The 26,305-nt window shown below is 36.7% G+C and overlaps 1 protein-coding gene across 1 annotated transcript; it reads right to left on the bottom strand.

Annotated features, from left to right (window-relative positions):
- Nucleotides 1-989: 989 nt before the first annotated feature.
- On the bottom strand, nucleotides 990-3,273 carry LOC120081898 (palmitoyl-monogalactosyldiacylglycerol delta-7 desaturase, chloroplastic-like). The gene is made up of 4 exons (XM_039037074.1): nucleotides 3,029-3,273; nucleotides 2,459-2,806; nucleotides 1,766-1,872; nucleotides 990-1,441 (listed from the first exon to the last, which is right to left on the bottom strand). The coding sequence occupies exons 1-4, from the start codon at nucleotides 3,269-3,271 to the stop codon at nucleotides 1,249-1,251; spliced, it is 891 nt and encodes a 296-aa protein (XP_038893002.1). The 5' UTR covers nucleotides 3,272-3,273; the 3' UTR covers nucleotides 990-1,248.
- Nucleotides 3,274-26,305: the final 23,032 nt, after the last annotated feature.

Genomic DNA, 26,305 nt, shown 5'->3' with positions numbered 1-26,305 from the left:
ATGCTCCACATATTACACCTATCGCATGCATCTTAAAGATAAGATAATGTGGCAAAGTACACTAAGAAGTGCTGGTCGTAACATTGAGTGTATAGCTTGATCGCATATTTCATCTAGTTTCTTAGAAAATGTCAGTAAAAATTCTTCTCAACCCTCCTATCGCATAAACTATTATCCAACTCACACTACTTCATTTTAGACATAATCCCCATTGCATAGTTAGGTTTAAGTTTGCTTATTCGATCACTTTGAATATTTTAAGCTCGCACTAAGATCATATATTTAGTTTCATCGCATACTTACAAGTAATCCCTGCGTTCGATCTTGGACTCACCAAGAACTTTGATCAAATTTGCACTTAGGTTTGACTAAAGAAAACTGAGTGTTAAATCTAATAAGCATTATTATTTCATCGCATGTACAGAATGCATCAAGTTTAGGCTTAAGTAAAACTCTAAATTTCTCTTATTCTTCTATTTTCCAACATCTTGAGATTAGATTTTAATTTCTTTTGGGTTGTAATTCATGGATTGGAGCTCCTTCTTCCTCTTGTCTATGGGATGTTGAGGTATGTAATTTTATCTAGTTACGGAGCAAGAACCAGAATTCTTGTTGATGAACTGTGGCTTCTTTGAATCTTCTTTGACTTTAGACGAAGGTTCATGGATGGTCATTCCTTCATAGATGTATGTCGCCCTTGCTAATTGATTTAGGCTTGTTAAATATATTTCGCTATTTGTCTTTCTTGAATCACCTAAATAGCAATTAGTGAATAATGTATTTTATGACATACTTAGAATGCATGCTTTAACTAGGTTCAAAGTTAAAATTGATTAATTGGTTAGGCTACTTTATTGATTAATCACACAATGGAACCTTTAGTCGTTATGCAAATGGTTTAATTCTATATGACCGCTACTAAACCTAATCCCTTTAGTTAACGGAGTTACAAAGAAGGATGAATAGTTTCACATCCCAATCTTATACAAATTCTTGTATAGGATACCTCCACTCGCATGCCTCAACATGAACGATTTGGATTACATCGTTTGTAACAATTACAGATAAAACACCCCACCTTATTCACTATAGATACTTTAACTTATTACTTGAACATGATTTATATTTATAACGATGTAGGGCCTATAATAAACAAAACATTACAACAGTCACTTACGCACGTGGGTGAGTGTGTGGGACGTTTATTAACATAATCTTAATTGAAGATGAGATTTGGTTTGTCCATTTTTATGAAAGTTTTGCTGCTACTTTTGAAGCTGGGGGTAATTTAACATCAGTCGCCAATCCTATTGCTTGAAGAAACATGATGAAGTACCAACCGAAGTCAATCTGCCACCATTCATGACCATGTCTTGCTGAATACTCGAATGCATGGTGGTTATTGTGCCACCCTTCTCCGAATGTAACCAAAGCTACCAACCTTTCAAGTAGAAAATAGCTATTTAGAACTTTATATTAATGTTCTCGACTTTATTTATTTTTTATGTATAGTTTTATGAAATACTTTTTAATTAATGCCCTTAATTATTAATAAATTATTATTATTATTTATTATATTGCTACGAACGCATGTTTTGTTCAATTACATATTGAGTAAGTGTTTACAAGGACTTAGAAGTTCGAATGTTATGTTCGGAATTACATACAACTTTTTTTAATGAAATAAATATCAACATTTAGAGATTAACATAAATTTAAACCATATCCAAAACTTGATTTAAGAAAAGGCAAAAGACCATATTACCCATTATTCCTAGACAAATCGCCAGTATTCCATTGTTGTTTTCCCCATATATGACATATGGAATTAACCATGAAGGTGGCATGTGAAGTCACTGTAAGCCGAACACACTACAAAAATGGTAAGAAAAAAGAGGAATGTAGTACATAAATTATTTAATAGAATGACTAACTAGAAGATATTCATGATCATAAAGAGTCACTATGACATATAGTAAATTAATATTAAAACAATAAAAAGAGAAAAAAAAAAAAAGAAAAGGAAAACACACTTTTCATCCCTCCATGAATTCTAAAATTATCATCATTTTTTTTTTTTATTACAACACATGTAACAAGGAATTTGAACCATCTACCTTAAAGAATGTAGGTACATGTTAATTAATACGAAGTCATGTGAACTTTAGTTATGATTATGGTTGTTAGTCAATATATCTACTCAAGTGAATATGTTGTAGTATTATTTATTATTATTATTTGATAATATAAAGTAAGAAAGTATCGAACCTTTAAATATATAACTTATTTTATGTAAGTTAAATTATACTATTTTAATTTCAGCATAATTTTAGTTGATTTACGAAATTTAATTTTCTCGCCGTAATTAATTTGACATAAATTAAAAATTATATTGATAAAATTCACATATAAGCACAATTAAAATGGAGAATAAAAGGAAGAACTGATTTGATGTTACCATTCCCCATATAAATAATGGTACTCCTCCGATTGCATAGAACAAGACTCCAAGAGCCATTGGATGAAAAATATAAGATTTTTGAATAAATCGGTAGAACGTTTGCTTCTCCAAATCAGGGACATTATCGGGATTTCCTTGCTTGAAGAACAACTTGTACATCTTTCTTTCTTGATTTCGAGTATCACTAAAATACTTTGGACAAACCTTTTTATTCAACGTAGGTATGTCAAGAAGCCATGCTATATGACTAAATAAAAATCCATGAATCGGACTGTGTGGATCTCTTTCAGTATCAACATATCGATGGTGGCATCTATGTATGCTTACCCAACTGATTGGATCACCCTAAAATTTAGAAAGCAATTCATTATTTCAAAATACAAGAGTATTTAAATCTAAAGGACTTGTAAAACATTTTTTGAAAGTTTTATAGTTCTGGTATCTTAATTACTATGTTTTTTCTACACGAGCATCTTTCTATATATTTTTCAATGTTTTTCATGATGTTCGATTTTCATAAATATACAACTTTCTTTTTATTGTAAAAAGTGATTTAAGATATCATACCTGAAATGCATGAACTGCACAATAAGCTAACAAATATTCAAGCCATTTGGAAAGTTTGAAACTCCTGTGTGCAAGATTTCTATGATAAGAGATACTAACTCCCAAACCTGTAACAACATACAATGCAAAGGCAGTCCAAAGGGAAGCCCAATTGAAATGAAAAGGTGCAAAAAAGCAAAGCATCTGAACAAATAAAATATAGGTAGAAGGAACATTTATGTCTAACATCTCCCACTTTGTCATTATAAAAATGGGCATTGGAATTTGACCCAACACTTTCATCTATTTATAGAACTAGGAAATGCACTAGTACTAATTCACGGATAAATACAATCAAACTACTAGAAAATTATTGAACTTGTACAAAATCTGCAGTGCTGGCAGCTTACTGCTGTTTTTCTTGGTGTTATACTCACCGTAATGGGCTGATATGAAGCATATCTTGACCAATTCATTGAGGGTGATTGTTGGTTGAACAAATAGGCATTATTGGGCTACGAAACAACTTAATTAATAGTAAAAAGCATCAAAAAATCGCAAAGTACGCAACTGCGGTAAAAAAATCTGCTATTTTATCAAATCCACTCCTGTTCTTTTATCTAGTTGCTGTTTTTTTTTTCTTTTTTTTTTTCCAGTTTATAGCTTGATTAACCACACTTTTGGTTTGAAATTCCCAAATAATATGTCTTAAGCATGCTTTCAGTGATGATGAATGTTCCTCGCATGTTTCTTTTAGGCATGATGTTTTAAGACTACCCAGTCCTCATGCCATGATATTTATGAAATGGTAAATGAGTTTATACTTAAGTATTGGTTTGCAAAGAATTGTTTCATGTATCCTAACTTAAAGATTCTCGATACTTAAGGAGATGATATACAAGACCTTGATACTCAAGAAGATGAAGATATCTGGAGAATTCATTAATTATACATAACATAGGCCTTTGGGACCCGGATTGACACACATATAGGCTTTGCGTCGTGTCTAGGGGTGCTTAGTCTTTTGGTGTATTTCTACGTGCATGTACAAGAATTATCGACATTGAGTGTATTGTGTTTGTTTTACCTTAACCAAGATTTATGGATACCAGTTTATGAAATAATTCATAATGAAATTTAAGTTCGTCAAACTATGTTTTTCAGGACTTCATTAAATTTCTATTGAATGACATAAGATTAATCAGTACCATCAAAGTTATTGATTCACAAGCATTTTTTTTTTTTTTTTTATAAACTTTGATGTTATGGATAACTGTTTTGATTAAAATAGATTCTCTTCTTACAAAATATGCCCATTTCCTTAGACAGTCAATCACTTGGCTTCCCTACTCACGTTTATAAATGTTCTCTCCCTAGCTAGCGGTTGAATTTCCGGTACCACATCTCCAAAACCTCAAATAGCTAAAAAGTTCTCTACATTTATGTTATGTATTTTGTTACTCTGAAGTCATGTACATACAAGTTGGGATGAGAGAAACCCTTGTTTGTAAATAGCTTGTAAATATTTTCATATGATGGGCTTACTAATGCTATTTGAGATATGCTTACATATAAGGCTTAAACTATGATCTGTTTGTACATATAAATATATGCTAGTCTATCAAATCTTCCAAGAAGAGGAAATAGGTTACATATTTTAAGTAGGTAGTAGATGTCATAAAAGGGTTGACATTTGCTATATTAACATCTCTTTCTAGGTTAACAGGATAGCTTGGGTGGGGGTGTGACAATAATATAGTTGGAAACATGTATTGTATATCTAGTAGCAAAAGTGACTTAAAATGAAAACTTATTTGATTAATAACTCGCATTGCGTGATTCACTCCACGTACTTTATTTTAATTACTAACAAGTTCTCAAGTATTCACCAGTGATATAGGATGAAAATTTCCTACATGATTCTTCATGTTAGATATTATAATTAAATTTACCTTCACCTATCAGATTAAACTTTTAGGTCAATAGGTGATTTACGATGTATTAGAGCAGGTTGGTTCAAGAGATCTTATATTTAAGCCCTCAGAGTAGGTGGTCGAGGGAGGTCCTATGTTAAAGCTTTAACAATCTTGTTCCCTCCCAATTAAATATTGATTTTCACTTGTTTGGTCTTCTTCATATTTCAAGTCCACAAGTGAAGGAAAGTGTCAGTGATGTAATATTAAGTTAACCTTCTTCCACTAGCTTAAACTTCTTATGTAAATCGGTGATTTCAAATATGACTCTAATATAGAAAAAACTAGATTTGCTAATGTTGATTTGCTTAGGCACAAAATACAATTCATCCACAATTATGACATATAGGCACAAAATGAGATTTGTTAATGTTGATTTGCTTTGATTTGGTATCATTAATTGTTTTTAAAAAATAATGTATATTGTCTAATATTTGATATTTGGTATCTCAATTGCTTGAATTTTATTTGCATGATTTTTTATCTATTTTTTTATTGATATTTTTAGTTTAGAAAGAGAATGCTTACTTTTAGGTGGAGCTATATACATTTATATATGAATTTCATGTTTGAATGATATTGATTCCCATATTGCAATATTGTTTTGTATCCCTCTTATGCATTTGTTTATGCTTTTAGGGGGAGTATTTATCTTTCAAATAAAATTTTATTTGAAAATTTGTATGATATTTCTACCCTCAAATTCAATTATGTGCTAAATATTTTTTTGTCCCTTATTAGTGAAGGGGGTGTTCAATTGATTTCAAAAGGGGAAAAAATTGTAAACTTGATTCATTCTTTTATATAATGCCGCTTGAATTAACAAAGCATCTTGATAGAAGAAGAAATATTAGGTATATATTCATGATTTTAGATGAAGCCTTCATGTGTTTATGTTACTTTTCTTAATTATCTTTTTTTTTTTTTAATTAATTCTAGAAAGGGGGAGAGGCAATAAGAAAAATGGAATAAAAATTATATTCATTTAGCTAAATTTGCTATACACACCATTCTTTTATGGCAAATGACTTGTATTCTTATATTGTTTACAGCTCAACAACTACAAGTAGTCTGAAGAACCTTGCACTTTTCTGGATAAGATCACTTTTTTCTTTTTCCTTTTCTTTTTTTCTTTGCTATATAAAGTAATGTCCTTCTAGAAAATTAAGATATATTTGTTTGTATCTGAGTGCGTACGTGGAATTGGGACATTTTGTTAGTTGTGTGAATTTAATTTACATGTTACTTGTTTGGTCATATGTGGATAAGTTAACTTAGCCATGTGTGGTTCAAAATTTGGAGTTGTGTAGTTCTTGTTTGACAACGGTTAGATAATTGTATAGAAATGATTTTAGTCATTTGTTAATTGTATAAAATATAGGTTGGGTATTACTAGTTATTTTTTGTTGTGCTAATACAAATTTCAAGTTTAAAGCTTGTTTGTATAAATTACAACCTGTAAATGAGGGGTCTCATTGACCCCACACTCTTGTTATTTGTTGGTAGCTGGTTTTGTAATTTTTGATTTGCAAGAGTTGTACAAAGTAGTTGGGTTTGCAGGAACCTATAACCTCATTGATGTTTATATCTTTCTAGAATTACTCAATAGTGGTAGTAAGGCAGGTTTGATATGCTTTGAGTTTGTTTGTAGATGGAAATACATTTGGTTCATGCATTCCAATTTATTATTTCCGTAATGGTTGTTAAACGGAAGAAATAATCATCTATAGAGATAATTCTTGTCAATGTAAAATATTTGAAGAATATTTAAGGTCTCATTCAATAATATTTTTAGTTTTAGTTCTTTGTTTATAAAATTTGTGTTTGTTTCCTCCAAATTTAGGGTGGAAATTGTTATTATTTTAAAATTGTCATATAAGGATTGACAGTGTTCTCACAACTCTAGGAATATAGTTCCAAATTGAGTTTTGACTTTAAGAGTTTTTATTTTTATTTTTATTTTTTTTTCAGAAGTCTTTCACTAAGGACTTCTTTTGAACGTTAGGTGAGTATTATTATTCTCAAAACTCTGTTATATTTTGTAGCTAGGTTTATTCTTATTCGGGTTATTTTACTCATATATTTTGTCATGTGTGGATGTAGTTAACTTAGCCATGTGTGGTCGAAAATTTGGAGTTGTGCAGTTCTTGTCTTACATGTGCTAGACAATTGTATATAAGTGATTTCAGTCATTTGTTAGTTGTATAAAATACAGATTTGGTATTACTAGTTATATGTGGTTGTGCTAATTCAAATTTCGAGTTTAAACCTTGTTTGGATGAACTACAAGATGTAAATAAGGGGTCTCATTGACCCCACACTTTTATTAGTTATTGGTAGCTAGTTTTGTAATTGGTCATTTCAGGAGGAATTATACAGTTTATAATTGTCTGATTCTGATAACATAGTCATGTGTGATTGAAAAGTTAAGTGTAGTTGTATCTAATTTTTGTTCAGTTAAGTTCTAGTTAAAGTTCTTTTTTGCTTTGGATTTTTTTTTCTTTTCTTATGTCAGGTTTACTATGGCTAAGCTAATGGAGCAAATAATCCATGTGGTGCAAAAGGCAAGCTATCGAATGGGGAGAAGAAGAGGCCAAACAAATTTCTAAACTTAGAAGCATGCTTGGTGATCTTGTCTCATCTATTGGGCTATTGACCGAAAGACAACTACGAGGTAGCCTAATGAAAATGAGTCATGCCTTAAGGGATCGCCCTAGTCATTGGAAGCCTTAGCCTTGTACCCATCATGGATGGACCACTCATTCTTATGACTATGGTAATTCCTATGCACCACTACAGTACCACTACCATCCCACCATCCTGTGAGCCATAAAAATTTTCTTAGGAGGCCAACCAAGGTATGTCTTTAGAGGATTTTGTCAGGGAGTTACATAACAATAACCTCTCTACCTAATAGGAGAACATTAGAATCTAGAAAGATTGTCTTCAATTCGCGACGAAGACTAAAGCTAAGATATAACGTTTGAGTGATCAGCTCGTTCAAATTGCTGACTCAGTTAGAGGGGCTAGAGGAATCCTTGTTGTAGCTTCATCACCTTGACACTACCGAGGCACCTCGTCTTGTGGTAATGTAATTTGACAAAGAAGAAGATGACAAGGAGCCCATGCCATGTCAGCCTCAATGGTTGAGAGAGTTAGAGGTCTAGATGATAGAGTTACACTCGATGATATCCAGGTGATAGAGTTAGAGGTTAGAAGACCTCTCCATCATCTGGTATTTCGTATATTTTTTAGTTTTCTTCGTTCTGTTCTCAAGAGTCTGTTGTGTCTTTTCTTTCCTTGGATTCTTTAAAGTAATTCTAGTCTTTTAATTATTTCTTTTTCCCTTTTTTTTTTGTCTAAATTCAAAAAAACCAAATTCGATCTATCTGATTCTCTTCAAAAGATGAGAAGCCTTATTGCCTTATGACTTATATCACCTCATCCAAGAAGGGACCAGAGAAATACAAGAATTTCTTTGTGCATTGACAGGGGACAGGTCAGATCGAGCAATTGACATTAAAAATTGGTCCTTTCTCAAGGGAGCTAGGTGATTACCAAGTGATTAGATTTACTTGCTTTCTAGATTAGCTTATTGTTTTTCTTTTGTAGGAGCCCTTTAGAAGGAAGAAGAGATCATTTTGAGAGGCAAGACTTCTTATCACACCTCAAAGACTATGCACGAAAAATCCTATAAGGGAGGATTTTCATTCTCTTGTCTTTTATTTTTACTGGGCTGAGATTAGAGATACATTTGGGACAATGTATCGTTTTATGTTGAGGGAGGTGGTTATATATGCATGTCTAGCAAGTTCGCAAGCACATGAGCTCAAACTTTATGGTTGAGTAGATTGATGTCATGTTTTGTGTTGCATATAATATGATGAGGACTTTCTGTGATAAGCTTTAGATAACTCTCTATTCACATTGATTAGAATTCATGAAAATGTATGCATGATTTTTGGGCCAAATTTAAAAATTTTTCTTGATTCCCTTACAAATTTTGAGTATGTAACCATCTTATCAATGGTCTTGAATGCTTAAGATTAAGTTATTTGGTCCATATGCTTGTTGTCACCGGAAAAGACCCAAGTGATAGTTGTTAAGTAAATGAAACTCAGCTTAGTAATACACTTAGGTTTTGGCCATAACTCTTGTTTTGTAAAGTGAAGCCCTATTGTAAAGTAAATAAGAGACAAGCATGTTGTAGAGTAAAAGTAAATTTGTATATTATTTTTAAGGGGTTACTCCTCATTCTTAGGGGTATGATTAACCTAGGGTAACTATGACACTCGCAATTTCCCTTTGTGCTGAAGTGCCCTGAGAAATGAGTAAACTTCCATATCTTTAAAGAATATGTTGCGCTCGTAGTTGAATGTCTTTTCACGTAATCCGTGTTGGCAAGCCAAAACGAAGGTAGCATAGTCTAGATAAGGCTTCTTCTTTTGTGTAAAGTAAGAAAAGGGCAAAAAGGAAAAGAGAAAAAAAAATAGAATAAAAATTTGGTTCCCTTAAGTTTTACATTGTCAATTGAGTCTAGGAAGATTAATGTTTGATCCTCTAAGCCAAAGTAGGAAAAATGAGTTGAGGGTTGAATAAAACCTTCCTGAGATTATAGAGACTTAGATAGGATTGGCTAAATGCACACATGTAAGGGGTAAAAAATATTTTTAAATTTCTTAATTGATTGCATGCATTTGAATGGCTTTATCATTGTAATTTTGTTATTATCTTTAGCCTTGAGAATAAGTTCACTCATTTGCAACATAGAATTCATATCTAAATTTTGTTTGCCTTGCTCGAGAATGAGCAAAGTTTAGGTTGAGGGTGTTTGATTGTTCTCGAAAAAAGCTATTGATATGTTGTTAATCTAGCTTGCTTGTAACATTTTATATGATTAAATGTATATTCTTGTAGGAACTCGAGCAAATCATACATTTTGGGGTGTTATGGGCCATTCAGAGTTGATTTGGAGCCGTTTAAAGTAAAATTGAGCACCCAGAGCTTTAAGGACGAGAAAGTACCCCTGAGGCCAGTGCAATAGTGGTATGCACTATGATGTACGCTACGCTTGAAGGCAGAGAGCAACATTGGGAAGAGCACAACGACACTCAAAATTTTGACGAAATGGCAAAGCGCCTGTGCATGCACAAGTGCAGCACATAAGCATTACGACACTTGAGGCTTACGCTTTGGAAAAGGCCTAGATCGCAACTGCACTCCCCCTCAGCACAGCGTCGCTCCCTAAGTGTCTATATATATTCTTCTTAATTTTCTACTATTTTTCATGGCGAATTTGATGGAGGCCGAAGTGAAACCCCAAATTTCTCCTCCCTCTATTTTTGAAGCATCTTTAGGTTAGATTTTAGTTTCTTTTGGGTTGTAATTATGGATTGGAGCTCTCTCCTCTACACTTTGCCTATGTATTCTAGAGGCATGTAACTTTATTTAGTTTTGGGAGCACGACCAATGTATTTCCTTAAGATTTTTGTGGTTGGACTGAATATATATCAATTTATGCTTTCTTTGAATCTATTTCAATTACTAAATGCATGTTTGTGTTTGAAGGAACTGTTATCAAAGAGTACCTCTGAGCAGAAGCAAGATCGTTCCAAATTCATTGTGACAAAAATACCGCATTCACAAACATACAAGTTATGCATCTACCAAAAAATTATGGCATGCTTTTAATAATTAAATAACAAAGGAACGAGAGACATACCTCTTGAAGAACTCTTCTTCTCTTTATCTCTTGCTCTCATCAAGACCAGCAACTCTCGCTGTCATTGTGATCGCCAAGTCAATTGTCCACCAAATCTCGCTATCGCTCACCACCGAACGGTCTTCTACACGAACAAGTAGCAAGGAGGACACCACCACTTAGTAACCTCAGTATTCTCAGAGTGAGAGCCCAGGAGGTGTGGGCTCTGTTGGATTTGGTAGAGGGGAGGAGGAAACTACGATGGTATTCAACGACCAAGCAAGTGGGAGAGATTTTGTGTCTATCGTATAGACGAATGCTTGATCGTTTAGAAAAAGGTGCATGATCGTTTAGGTAATCAAGGCTGATCATTTAGACGATCGTTTAGGTAATATCGCTCTCGTGCACGATCGCTTAGTAAAAGCTACACGATCGTTTAGGTCGATGCGCGTGTACAAGATCGTTTAGGAAAATTTGAGTTATCGTGTATGCTCTCGTTAGCTACACGATGGACAATGTAATAATCTGAAGAGATTATCTAATCTCTTTGCAAAATGAAAAATATTTTCATTTTATCCTTCAATTATGAAAACTGAATGCAACCTCCCATTTTCACGTACGGTTATGGAGAAACCCACCAACAATTTTCTCATAATTGTTTAATTATAAAAAAATATAATCATATTATATTTACAACCTATAGTTTTAATATCACATCATATGCAACATATAAACCATAGTCATTTTCTCCTCCACTAGATATAAATCATATTTATATCCTTTTCCTCCAGTTAATGTATCTCATACATCATGTCAACTATGAAGGATCTCTTATCGAAGATTTCCATGAGTCCGTTCGGATCGCTCCGATATCACCATGACCAAAATACACATTATACATTCAAAACATATAGTTATGCAAACAAACACTGATTATCGACATGCTATGAATAACAAAATAACAAGGGAAAGAGTGCCATATTAGTTGAAGACGTTCTTCAAACTTCAGCACTCACAGCAGCAGAAAACCTCCACGCGATCTACCAACGCCCAGCAGAAGCATCAACTGCAGCAGCATGAACAACCGCGAACACGAACACCGTGGGGACGACACCACCAGAAAAGAGCCCCATGTAATCTTGGAGTGAGAAACCAAAGCGTAGTCTTTGTTGGATTTGGTAGAGGAAGGAGGAAACACGAATCGTGTAGGCGATAAACAAGTGGGAAGGGAAAAAGATGCTATCGCATAGAAGAAATGCTTACCATTTAGGAGAAGCTACACGATCATGTAGATTTTACTGAATGATCGTTTAGGAAAAGGTATACGATCGTTTAGCAAAACCGGCACACTATACAATCGTTTAGAGAAATTATTTGATCGTGTAGGAAATAGCGTGCGGTCGTTTAGGCATGAGGTGGACGATCGTTTAGGCACGAGGCAACATTGTATAGGCTCTCGATTCTTTAAGCGATCGTTTAGGTTTTCACCAGCACACGCTCTCTTTTCTTTCTTCGGCTGTTCGATCAAAATGAAAGAATTTCATTTTATTTCATCGGTTACAATAACCGACTCTTCCCCACTAACGCATGTCCAAACGTGATTTTTGGATTAATTAACATATAGTTAACCAATTAAAATAATAATAAATGTAATCATATTATATTTTTATCCTATACTTTGATATCACATACTTACTATAGTATTTTCTCCTCTACTTGATATAAATCATATTTATATCTAATTTCCTCCATAAATAATGTATCTCATACATTTAGCCAATTATATCATACATAATTAACCAGTCCAATTACATCATATATAATCAAACTTTCTCTTGTCAATTTGAACATTTCCAATTAACCCAAATACTAGTTCTCGACTTCCAAGCTACCCAAGGGACCTAATGGACCTGTGACTCAAAACTCCAACGGTCCGTTAATAGCTAACTAAACTCTTTAGCCACGAGATCCACCATTTGTTAACTGTCAGGTATTCCACTAAAGACCAACAGCTGAACTCTTCTTACCACAGATATATTTCTGTCACTTATACACATCTAGATGTGTATAAGAGACAGGTAAATAGTTGACTAAACTCTTTAGCCACGAGATCCACCATTTGTTAACTGTCAGGTATTCCACTAAAGACCAACAGCTGAACTCTTCTTACCACAGATATATTTCTGTGTCCATCGGATATAACCAATCATGAGTACGATGGCCCTTCACAGATGCTTGTAAGTACAGTTGGGCTAAATTACCGTTTTGCCCCTATAGTTACATCTCACTCCTTAAGTACCACTGTTTCCTCTAATGAAAAATACACCATAGTCTAACTATATGTGAACACCTCTTGGGCCAAGAAAAGGCTGTCTCTTATACACATCTAGATGTGTATAAGAGACAGGTCTTATACAAACTCTTTGTATAGGACGCCCCTGCTCGCATGGCACCAACAAAAATGATCAGGATCAGACCATCTGTGACAAGTCACAACACTTGTGACCATTCCACAATGTGGGCCGCGTCTGTAGCGTTACCAGGATAAGGTTTCCCTTCTATATCCATATACTACAGACCATTTTGATTATCACTCAAGACATGATCTACTTGTATGTCACCACATACATGCTTGAGTCACATACAGATAACCAGGGATTTTATGTTTATTGGCTCGTGGTCTGTCTCTTATACACATCTAGATGTGTATAAGAGACAGGTACGAGTCCATTCACAGATGCTTGTAAGTACAGTTGGGCCAAATTACTGTTTTGCCCCTGTAGTTACATCTAACTCCTTAAGTACCACTGTTTCCTCTAATGAACAATACAACATAGTCCAACTACTGTCTCTTATACACATCTAGATGTGTGTAGGCCCATGCTTCATAGGTGACCTTCAAACACTGTAGACGTGAGAGCCTTCATAAACGGGTCAGCAACATTAAAATGGTCTGGGTTAGACTGATCCGTCTCATCTCCTCAACCTTTTGAGGTGTCTTAGGACACCATGCCTGAACAACAATAGGCCCCTCCTAGAGTCCTGCATCGAGTACTTGAGCAACATATTGTCAATGTACGATGCCTGAGACAGTGCTAGCACTTTGTTCTTACGATCCCAAAAGATCTGTATACCTAGAGCAAACTGAGCCTCTCCCAAATCTTTCATTTGGAATTGGGTCACTAGCCAGTTCTTAACTGCAGTTAGTAGACCTACATCATTCCCAATTACTAGGATATCGTCTACATACAACACTAAGAAGACTACTGAAGAGTTGATTATCTTCTGTTAGACACGAGGTTCATCAACGTTTTGGTCAAAGCCATACAACTTGATCGCATTATCAAACCATATATTCCAAGATCGAGACGCCTATTTCAGTCCATAAATGGACCGATTCAGTTTGCAAACTTTTTGCGCTTGACCTTAGGCTATGAATCCCTCGGGTTGCACCATATTAATGGTCTCCTCAAGATTTCCATTTAGAAAGGCTGTCTTGACATCCATTTGCAAGATCTCATAATTATAATAAGCTGCAATGGACAATAGGATGCAGATTGACATTAACATGGCAACAGGCGAGAAAGTCTCCTCATAGTCGACTCCCTCTACCTGAGTATAACCCTTTGCCACAAGTCGAGCCTTGAAGGTCTGTACCTTCCCATCAACATTCTGTTTGCACTTGTAGATCCATTTACAACCTATAAGGCAAACCCCATCAGGTTGATCTACAAGATCCCATACTGAGTTGAAATACATCGACTCCATCTCGAGATCCATGGCCTTGACCCATTCATCTCGGTCAACATCCTCCATTGCCTTCTTGTAAGACAACGGATCTTGAACGTCGCCATCTGCTACCATAGCAAGGATTTCAGTGAAACTAATGCTTGTATTTATGAAGTGGAAATATGAATGTTATGCGTTGATGGAATTGCATTGTGCACTCAAGTTTTCCCAGCGGAATCCAAGTGTAAATTCCTCTAAGTTTCCTGGTATATCCAGGGTCGAACACAGGGACTTGTGAAAACAGTTGTGTTGGTAATTTTTATGAAGAACTTTGCGGTAACCGGATAAATAAATAAGGTGTTGGGTTTGGTGTTAGGTTTGTTATTTGCGTTGATGAAAAAGAAATAAACAAATGTGGCGGAGTTGAGAAAAGATAGTTGCATTGATAGATGCAATGAGTATGCGATGAACGGGTATAGAAGATATTTAGCTAGAGTTAATTAGAAATGCGTCAGACTATGCAATCATGTTACAACCATGCACAACAAGTAATTTTCCAATGTAAATGCGATGCTCCTAAATCTAGGACGCATGTGTTGAATGCAAAATGTCCATAGAGCTCATCCCTAATTCTCTACTCCTATCCTATGCGATGATGTAAAATGCATAAAAGCAAGGTGACCGCATACAATCATATCCTATCTCTAGGATGCATGCGATGCGTTGATAACAAATAGTGTTCGTTCCTAAGCGCCTATCTCTTGTTTATGAGTTCTAATCTGGCTCTTTCGAGTCTAGATTCTAACTTGACCTTCCCAAGTCTAGATCCTGTCCTTAGACTACCCTCCCAAGTATCTCTAATAGACGAATGAAGCTATATAAACAAGATAATCACAAAGAATGAAGATTCCTTAGTTGTGCTAGCTAAATACTTCTCAACCCATTCAACTGATTTAGCTACTCATGCGTAAATAACAGAGAGTGAACAAATATAGAGAAGGGAATTCCATTTTTACAGATGAGTTGAGTACAAAATGACAATGGAAAGTAAAGGTAGAGAGCCTGGTAGCAATTCCTTGTTGACCGAGGCTTTTTACACTGGAATCTCTATTTTGATCAAAGATGTTCTTGCTTCCATAGGCATCGGCCCTCTCTCTGTCCTTGAAGCTTCCGATGCTCTCCCAAACTTACCGAAATGATCTGTCGGCACAACTTCTTCCCTCGCGTCTGCCTTAAAAATGAAACAAAACTAAAGACGTGCGAACTGAAGTATGAAATTTCTAATTGCTAAACTCGTGAACTAGTCAACCCATTCTTTGAAGAATGCCCTTGGTATTTATATAGAATCCATGGTGAAAGGCGACTTCTCTCTCCTAGTTGTACATATTCTGCACAAAAATACAAAAATCAAATGTTTTAATGCGCTGAACGCATGCGACTGCAATATCATGAAAACGATTCTTAATGGATGCAAGTTAACATATTTCATCAACGCAATCCAACATTGTTTAAGAACTTAGCACTATGATAATGTGCATTTCTGCCCATTATCACACCCTAAAATTTAAACAATGCTTGTCCTCAAACATAAGCTAAAGATTCCTTTAGCAAGTCAACCGCATAGTTCTTTTCCTAGACTTCTCAAGGATACTTCATTCAAATCCTATATACCTGAATTTCCTTAAGTCTTATTCAAGTTAAAATATTTCTAAGACCTAGGGACTGCAAGCTTGACTTTCAAAAGGACTTTACTAACTTTCGCAACATCGTATGATTTATTTCAAAAAGAAAATTTTCTACCGGGGTGTTAAATCTTTTTATCCTTACACAAAAAATTTTCTTCATTGATATTTTTTTTTTGACCTTGCGCTGATCCGAGTGCCCTGCCTTTGTTTTCGCTTGCCCCCACATGTGACATGCGGACATCCAACTATGAGCAATGCACTCTTTCTCAGACTAAACTCATACCTATTTGGCAGTGGAGTTGCGGTCATTTATTTATGAGTTGATCCTGGTAACTTATTTTTGTTTTGGCTTGCCCCCCACGTGTGTCATGCGGACATCCAACTATGGGTAAGTGCCTTTCACAACTTAACTCTTATCAACATGGGTTTCTCATTGCGTTCACAGTGGAGTTTTTATTGTCATTTTTTTTTTTGAAAATAGAAAGGTCGAAAATAAATACCTCCCCCCCAAATTTAAAATGCGGCAATGTCCTCATTGCCAAAAGATTAAAATAAGTCATGTGATGTTCTAGAATGCGTTGTAAAGAGAGTTTAAAAGAAAGCTAGCAAAACCCTAACTTCTAGAAATATTTCATGAGGTGACTATCTTAAGACTAAGTTAACTCTAGTATATACGAAGGAAATAGAAGTATATTTGTCATCACTAAAATCATACTTGGCAAAGAACAGAATGCGGTAAACTACTAAATTTATCTATGTCAAATGATTGTGGTAATTAAAGAGGATGTGGTGATAAGACTTTTAAAACTAACATGCAATGTGATAGCGCAAATTTGAAATAAAGATAAGGAAGAGTACACCCCCAAATTTTGCGCGGTCGCCTGCATTGTGTATTGACGCATCCATCCTTGTGGCGATCTATCTTCTGTGGATTGCGGTGATGGAGTAAGATAAGTACTTTGTCGCGTAACATCCTCGCAATCCAACACCTTGATCGTTGCAAGAAAAACAAAGAGAGGGTCAAATTATTTTAAACAAAATAAAACTTGTTATCACATTTTTTTTATAGAAATAAAGACAGTAATAGTAAAATAAGGATAGATCAGGATTAAAAAGATATAGTGAAAAATTCCGAGAGTGGAGAAGAATTGAAGAGTTGATGCTTCCCAAAACTTGCGTCCCTGATAGATTGCGATCATTTGATAACGCAGGGACCACTTATTTCCAGCTGGTTTGTTCATGTCCATGGTGACTTTTCTCTCTCTTCTTTGTCCTCTGGGATCTTTACTGCCTTAATCCGAAGTTTTTCCCCATGAATGCTCATTACAATTTACCCTTTGCGCACATCAATTTGAGCTTGATCGGTTGAAAGGAATGGTCGTCCCAATATGATGGGTACATCTTTGTCCGCTTTATAATCCAAAATGAGGAAGTCTACCAGCAGGATGAATTTATCGATTAAAATTGCGGCATTTTTCAACTCCCCTTCAGGTTGTATTCGAGATCTATTCACGAGAAGGAGAGTTTCCTTTATGGGCTTAAGTGTGTCGGCATTCAATTGTTTGAAGATTGACAACGACATTATGTTTATTCTTGCCCCAAGGTCGCATAGTGCTTGGCCATTGAAGGTCCCTCCGATAGAGCATGGGATCGTGAAGATTCCTAGGTCACCCATTTTAGGTGGGATCATAGCATTTTGCGCTGCAGCCACTATTGCGATATTTTCTTCCTCAATTTGTTCCTCTTTCAATCTTTGCAGAGTTACTGGTGGTTGGACTTCTTCTGTCTCAAGATCTAGAGGCTTAAGGGTGGATGCAACTTCAAAGTCTGTTTTCTCGGGCTTCTCCAAACTATAGGTCAACGGGTCTTCGGTTATCACCGTATTCAAGTTGTTCGCAATGCATTTCTCCCCTACTTCCACAGTCATGTCGTCACTTAGCAAGGAGAATGCTAAGCATTGTTCCTTCCCGTTACCCCCAGCATTGCGAGGGAGCCCAGTTGCACTCGGCAACGCTCCTTGCGGTATATTTTTCAGCTCGCCTGCAATTTGTCCCATTTGAATTTCGAGATTTCTAATGGTTGTAGCTTGATTCTGAAGCACAGATTCATTTTTCTCAATGTATTGCTTCAGCAAGCTCTCTAAGGACGAAGATTGCAGTGGTTGTGAGCTGCTAGCTTGGCTTTGCGCTGGACCGTTGTTTTGTGGGAAAAATCTGGGTGATCCTCCTTTTTGTGCCATAGGTTGAATGAGTTAAGAAGAATTTAGCTAGCACGACTAAGGAATCTTCACTCTATGCGATTATCTTGTATTATGAGTGCTTCATTTGTCCATTAGAGATACTCAAGAGGGTAGTCTAAGGACAGGATCTAGACTTGGGAAGGTCAGGTTAGAATCTAGGCTCGGGAGAGTCAGATTAGAACGCATAATCAAGAGATAGGAGCTTAGGAATAAGCACTATTTGTTATCAATGCATCGCATGCATCCTAGAGATAGGATATGATTGTATGTGGTCACCTTGCTTTTATGCATTTTGCATCATCGCATAGGACAAGAGTAGAGACTTAGAGATAAACTCTATGGACACTTTTGCATTCAACACATGCGCCCTAGACTTAGAAGCATCGCATTTGCATTGGAAAATGACTTGTTGTGCATGGTGGTAGCATGATCGCATAGTCTGACGCATTTCCAAGTAACGCTAGCTAAAGATCTTCTCAACCCGTTCATCGCATACACACTGCATCTATCACATAACTGACTTTTCTCAAACCTGTCGCATTTGTTTACTTTTTCATTAACACAATCAACAATAAACCAACAATTTATTAATTTGGCCACTGCAAAGTTTTCATAAAAATTACCAACGCAACTTGTTTTCACAAGTCCCTGTGTTCGACCTTGAACTTACCAGAAAACTCAGTGGAATTTACACTTTGATTCCGCTGAGGAAACTTGAGTGCACAACGCAATTTCATCAATGCATATCATCCACATTTCCACTTCATAAAAATAAGCATCAATGGCCCGCTTTGAGGAATGATCACAAGTGTTGTGACTTGCCATAGATGGTCTGATCCTGATCATTCATGTTGGGGACATGCGAACAGGGGAGTCCTAAACATAGAGTTTGTATAAGACCTGACCACGTATTAATGTCTTGTTATATAACACCGTTCATGACAGAGACTTCACTTCACTAGGATGACCATAAGTAACATGACCACAATCCTTAGTGAGTTAGGAACTCCTGCCATTGAGGGCGGTCCTTTGATTTGTATGGGTGTGAGTGGTCATGTCGCTGATTCAAACCTACCATTTTGGGGATCATCTGATTTGGGAGCTGGGAACTCAACTACACAAGATGGAATTCACTCCTTCCCGAGGCAGGGATAAATAGATAGATGGCTCCTTTAAGGGCTGATTCTGGGGCTTGAACGATGTCGTGCCACACATCTTCTCTTTGCCCGAGAGGTGTTCACACATAGTTGGACTATGTTGTATTATTCATTACAGGAATCAGTGGTATTTAAGGAGTGAGATGTAACTACGGGGCAAAATGGTAAATTGGCCCAGCTGTACTTACGAGCATCTGTGAAGGGTCATTTGTACTCATGATTGGTTATATCTAATGGACACAGGATTATATCTGTGGTAAGAAGAGTTCAGCTGTTGATCTTTAGTGGAATCACTGACAGTTAACGAATGGTGAATCTTGTGGCCAAAGAGTTTAGTCAGCTATTCACATACCGTTGGAGCTTCGAGCCATAGGTCCATTAGGTCACCTGGGTAGCTTGGATAAAGTCGAGAACCAATGTTTGGGTTAATTTGAAATGTTCATATTGACAAGAGGAACTTCAATTATATTTGATATAATTGGACTTGTTAATTATATGTGATATAATTAGCTAAATGTATGAGATACATTATTTTTGTGGAAATTAGATATAAATATGATTTATATCAAGTTGAGGAAAAATACTACAGTAGATATATGATATCAAACTATAGGATATAAATATAACATATTATATTTATTAATTAAATTAATTGATTAATTATTTAATAATTAACCAATTAATTCACGTTTGAACGTGGGATCATGAGGCTGCGAAGGTTAAGGTAACCGGCGGTTAAAGTATGAAAATTGTTTTCATTTTGGGAATTGATTCAGTCGTGCATTTTGCTATCCCGCGCCCAAAAGAATTCGTGAAAGAGATGATCGCGAGAGCCTATACGATAGAATCTCATTCGTCTAAACGATCGTCTAGTTCAGGCATTCCCTAAACGATCGTATACCATTTTCCTAAACGATCGTCCAGTTTTTCTAAACGATCGTGCAGCTCTACTATACGATAAGCGTCTCCCGCTATACGATAGTAGAGTTCTTCCCTCGCGCGCTTATCGTCTATACGAAATCGTCTTCCTCCATCCTCTACAAACTTCTCACCAGAGCCCACTCTTTGGGTTTTTGACGCCGAGGATACCCCAGTCTCCCTTATGGTGGTGTTGTCCCCGTGACCTTGTTCGTGTACATTCGGATCGTGCAGTAACAATCATGAGACTCGTCAGGTGCTGGTAGATCGGTGGGAGTTTTCCGCTGGTGTGGGTTCACACAAATGAAGACCGTCTTCCTCTGGTATGAATCCCGTTCTCTACATTGTATCGTATTCTGAGCATGTTGTTGACGAGTTTAATATGCATAACTGTTAGTATAGAATGTATATCGTTTATGTTCTAGTCACTGTGAAATCAGAGCGATCTAAGCCCACTCATGGAACTCTCGATATGAGGTCCTTCAATTAGTATCAGAGCTAGGTTTCTGATACTCTGATTTCATTTGTTGCAACGAAATAACGTTTACATTCATGGTGGGTGCATTTCTACGCTGTTTTTAAATGTTAATACTGTTGTGGATGTGCTGGACTAATGGATGTTTTCGGGATGAATTGCCTCGGTCTGTTTAAATTCCTTTTACATTTGTGATTGTATGTAAAGGCCCCTACGTTTTTGGGCATATATAATCGTAATCAAGTCTGTATTCAAAGTGTTTGAAGTCTTGAGTCATTCGTCGAAGTTCTAGGCAAAGGTTGCGGCTCTTCGAGGTAGGAGATGATCTAGGGTTGATCGCATCGTGCAAAAAAGGTTCTATGCGATCGTTGTCCTTCGCATCGTGAAAATGAAGGACTATGCGATCGTGATTGAATGCATCGGTTGAACGATAGGGTATGCGATCAAGAGTTGGTCGTATCAGGAAGACGATCGGGCATGCGATCGGTGAGTCTCGTTTAATGTGCGCACGAGCTAGATGATCGTTTGAGTCAGCAAACTTCATCGCTTAATAACTGACTAAACGATCGCTTAGCATTGCAAGGTAAATCGTTTACCAAGTTGCACGTATCAGATAGACGATCAGACACTCGTGTATCGTATATACTCATCTTTATATTATAATTGTTATAGTATAAGGGTGAATGATAGTATGTTTTCTTGGTTATTACGCATTATATAAAAGTTATATAGTAATGACCGGACATTGCATGAAGCATGACACAAAGGTTACTTTATAATTGTTATAAACACCTCGTTATGCGCATTTTTTTTAGTTGTTTCTTTTTAAGAGTTAAAGAGAAATTAGAACTAAAAGAAATAAGAAAGACATGCATGCTCACTTATGTTTAATTTATGTTTTAAAATGTTTAAAACTTGGATCACATAGACCTAAGATCATGATTCTAATATGATTAGCAACCCTAAGGTTTTAATCGTTTAATCAGTTTAATAGGATTAAATTGGCTAATAAAATGTTAAAGTGTAGCAAATCATCTATAAGGGACCTTTTGTCTAATTCTGTCTAGGCTGGGGTATTTAAGTTGACGGAAACGTAACACCCCTACTTGGGAACTTACCTGGAAAGGTGAATTAGATAGATTTGAGCATGCATGCAAGTTAAGGACAGTCCATTAAAGTGTTTAAATGTGACTACTTGAACTTGTTTATATTTCATAAACAAATGCTGTTTATGAGCAGACTTTAAAAGGACCACTTAGACTAAAATCAGTAGCCGGATTGTCTAGGTTAATGAATCCCTAGGTAGAACATTCAGTGGGAGGTACTTGGGGCATAAGATGCTTCACTTAAACCTTTCACTTTTCTCCTTAAGTCCACACCGTGAGATGTATCCTCGGCCTCGCGGCACCTTTGGCGTGTCCCCCTAACGGATTGTGTTTAGGTAGGTCAATATCAAGGTGGATGGAGAGAATGTTAATAGTTAAATGTTAACGATTCTAAACCGAAAAATGGTGGCTGTTAGGTTCAGTTCCAAGAGTTGGTTCTGCCTAATGGTTGAGAATGTCTCATCCAGTGAAGGGGCAACTGATCACCCCACTGGTGGCGTTTGTCCTGACTCATTGAGGCATCATTGCAAAATAGAAGTCTATAACTTAGGGTACTTGAAACTGTTTTGCAAAACTAATTGGTTTTAAAAGTGGTTTAGCAAAAACTAATCAAGATTTGTTCGTATTTTCAACAACTTTTTCAAATGGCTACAGCCACCTTATCTTTGTTAAGCGCCAAAAAATTAACTGGCGACAATTTTTCAACATGGAAACATATGATCACGACGATCCTAATCATCGAGGATCTCATGTTCGCTCTCATGGAGGCGTGTCCTTCTATTCCAGCTCCAAATGCTGCTCGAAATGTTTTGGAGGCATACGAGCGATGGACAAGGGCGAATGAGAAGGCTTGAGCTTATATCTTGGCAAGTCTTTCTGACGTCTTGGCCAAGAAGCATGAGCTATGGTCTCAGCCTATGAGATCATGGAGTCCCTGCGGGGGATGTTTGGACAACGGTCTGAACAACTTATGCATAAGGCTCTTAAATACATATTCAACTCCAAAATGTAAGAAGGCACCTCTGTTCATGAATATGTGCTAAACATGATGGTCCACTTCAATGTGGCGGAGTTGAATGGGTCTACCATCGATGAGGACAGCCAAGTTAGCATAATCCTGCATTCTTTGCCAGAGAGCTTCCTACATTTTGTTAGCAATGTGATTCTTAACAAAGTGAAGTATAACCTTACAACTCTCCTCAACAAATTGTAGACATACCAATCTTTACTGGAAAGTAAGGAGAGGCAGAAGGGTGAGGCAAATGTTTCTTCATCCTTAAGGACGTTCCATAGAGGTTCGACCTCAGGAATGAAGTCTACACCTTCTACTTTTAACTCTGCAAAGGGGAATAAGAAGAAGGGTGGTAAGGGAAAAGGGAAGGCACCTTCTAACCCATTGCCTGTCACCTCGAGGAGGCGTCCACCAGTTGCTAAGGGAAAGTGTTTCCATTGCAATAAGGATAAACATTGGAAAAGGAACTGTCCTCGGTATCTGAAGGAGAAGAAAGCAGCCAAGGCTAGGTCCAAGGCGGATAAAGGTAAATATGATTTACTTGTGCTCGAAACTTGTATAGTGGAGAATGATGATTCGGCCTGGATAATTGATTTAGGCGGCACTAACCATATTTGTTCTTCTTTTCAAAGGATTAGATCTTGACGGCAGTTGGAGGCTGGTGAGATGACGATGCGAGTAGGTACCAGGCACATCGTCTCAGCTGTGGCAGTGGGAGGGATCTAGTTGACTTTACAGAATAGGTTTCTAAATTTAAATGATGTATATATTGTTCCTGAACTAAAAACGAACATTATTTCTGTAAAGTGCTTATTGCAATGTAAATACACTTTTTCTTTCAATTTGAGTAAAGCGTTCATTCATAAAGATGGTGTTTTTATTTGCACAGTAAATCTGGAATCAAATTTATATGTGCTAAGGTCGTTAGCCATTAATTCCCTTCATAATACTGAAATGTTCAGAACTATCGTAACTCAATCAAAACATCCACGTATTTCTCCAAAAGAAAATACCCAACTTTGGCATCTACGTTTAGGCACATCAATCTCAATAGGATTGAGAGATTGGTGAAAAATGGACTTCAAAGTGAGTTAGAAGAAAATTCTTTACATGTGTGCGAATCTTGCCTTGAGGGTAAGATGACTAAACGACCTTTTACTGGAAGAGGTTTTAGAGCCAAAGAGCTCTTGAGTTAGTACATTCTGACCTTTATGGTCCTATAAATGTGCGAGCCCGGGATGGCTATGAGTATTTTATCAGTTTTACTAGTGATTACTTCAGGTACGAGTATGTTTATCTTTTGCAACAGAAGTCTGAATCCTTTGAAAAGTTCAAAGACTTCAAGGCTAAAGTTGAAAATAGGACCTTGTTAGACATGGTTCGTTCGATGATGACTTACGCTTCCTTACCGGACTCATTTTGGGGTTTCGTAGTGGAGACTGCAATGTACATACTCAACTGTATTCCCTCCAAGAGTGTTACCAGAACACCTCTGGAGTTGTGGAATGAGCATAAAGCTAGTTTACGTCATTTTTGCATTTGGGGATGCTCTGCACATGTGCTTAAGGCTAATCCCAAGAAGTTGGAACCACAGTCGAGGTACACGAGGGGGTTATTTTTATGATCCGACGGAAAATAGGGTGTTTGTTTCAACAAACGCTACTTTCCTGGAGGTCATATAAGAGAGCACAGTCCACGAAGCAAAGTCGTGTTACATGAGCTTTCCAATGAAACTACTAAAACTTCAACAAGAGTTGTTGAAGAGCCTACTACATCAACAAGAGTTGTTGATGAGAGTTCATCCAGTAGCTTAATTCCACCTTAAGAGTTTAGGGAACCTCGACGTAGTAGGAGGGTTGCAAACCCACCCGTTCGCTATCTGGGTTTCACGAAAATTCTTGCTATGGTAGCAAATGGCGACGTTGAGGATCCGTTGTCTTATAAGAAGGCAATGAAGGATGTAGACCGAAATGAATGGGTCAAGGCCATGGATCTCGAGATAGAGTCGATGTACTTCAACTCAGTATGGGATCTTTTAGATCAGCCTGATGGGGTTTGCCCTATAGGTTGTAAATGGATCTACAAGCGCAAACAGGGTGCTGATTGGAAGGTACAAACCTTCAGGGCTCGACTTGTGGCAAAGGGTTATACCCAGGTAGACGGAGTTGACTATGAGGATACTTTTTCGCCTATTGCCATGTTAAAGTCGATCCGCATCCTTTTGTCCATTTCAGCTTATTATAATTATGAGATCTGGCAAATGGACGTTAAGACGGCTTTTCTGAATGGCAATCTTGAAGAGACCATTTATATGGTGCAGTGATAATTTGTAGAAATACAAGTTATTTATACTGTTTTATTTAGATTATACGGCAAAAATAAGAAAAGGTTGCATCAACCATATAAAAATTGGTTTAAAAACGCGAAAATTTTAAAGTGTCGTAAGCACACCCGCTAACCCATTGCGATGGCAAAATGGAATGTCCAAGTCTTTGTTTTGCAGGAAACAGGTCACCGCATGCAACAACCGCTCGAGGACAAAGAAAGAACAACGCATTATTACCGCATGCGGTAACCGATCAAGAACGAAAAAGAACAACGCAATTGCAGCGCATGCGACGATCGATCATGGATGCATTTGCAAGGACTTCTGAAATTGTACAGTTTTTCTGTTGTATGATTTTGACAAATTAAATGTGGAGCAGAGCGGATGTTTCCACCAAGCCATGGCAGGAAAAATCAGCTTTTCAGAGCAGGACCACTGATATAGAAGGTGCCAAGGTCTATAAATAGCTACATAAAATTCAAAGAAAGGAGGCTGGTATGAAGAGACAACTTAGAGAAAATCCGGGGAGAAAGATGAGACAAGACCGAAAGGTAAGTCTCTGGAGCAAGCAATTCATTCCCATTCCCGAAGAAGAAGCTCTATGCAAATATCACTTCTACCTAGAAAACAAGCCTGAGAAAAAAGTTCTCAACTCCATTCCTCCTAAACGCTGGCAAGCACATTGTCTTCGATCGGGATCCGTTCAAAACATTGACATGCTTTCCTTATCTGTTCTTACTTTATATTCTTCTACTATGTTCATCTCTAATCTTTCATTATTATCTGTAACAAATTCTTATCTTTAGATTTTAATACCATTATCGTATTCATCATCATTTCTCTGTTCTTCACTATACATTCATCATCCATTCCCTCACCATGTGTAACTAATCCCCAGGGTAAGGGGGGAAAATTAAGCGAGTGAGTTAATCCTTGTTGAAGAAATCAGCTAAGTTTAGCTAACACATGCTCGACGA

This window comes from Benincasa hispida, chromosome 7 (genome assembly GCF_009727055.1).
Source record: "Benincasa hispida cultivar B227 chromosome 7, ASM972705v1, whole genome shotgun sequence".
NCBI classification, from domain to species: Eukaryota; Viridiplantae; Streptophyta; class Magnoliopsida; order Cucurbitales; family Cucurbitaceae; genus Benincasa; species Benincasa hispida.
Note: the sequence above shows the minus strand (reverse complement) of the source record. Positions and strands in the feature narration are given on the sequence as shown.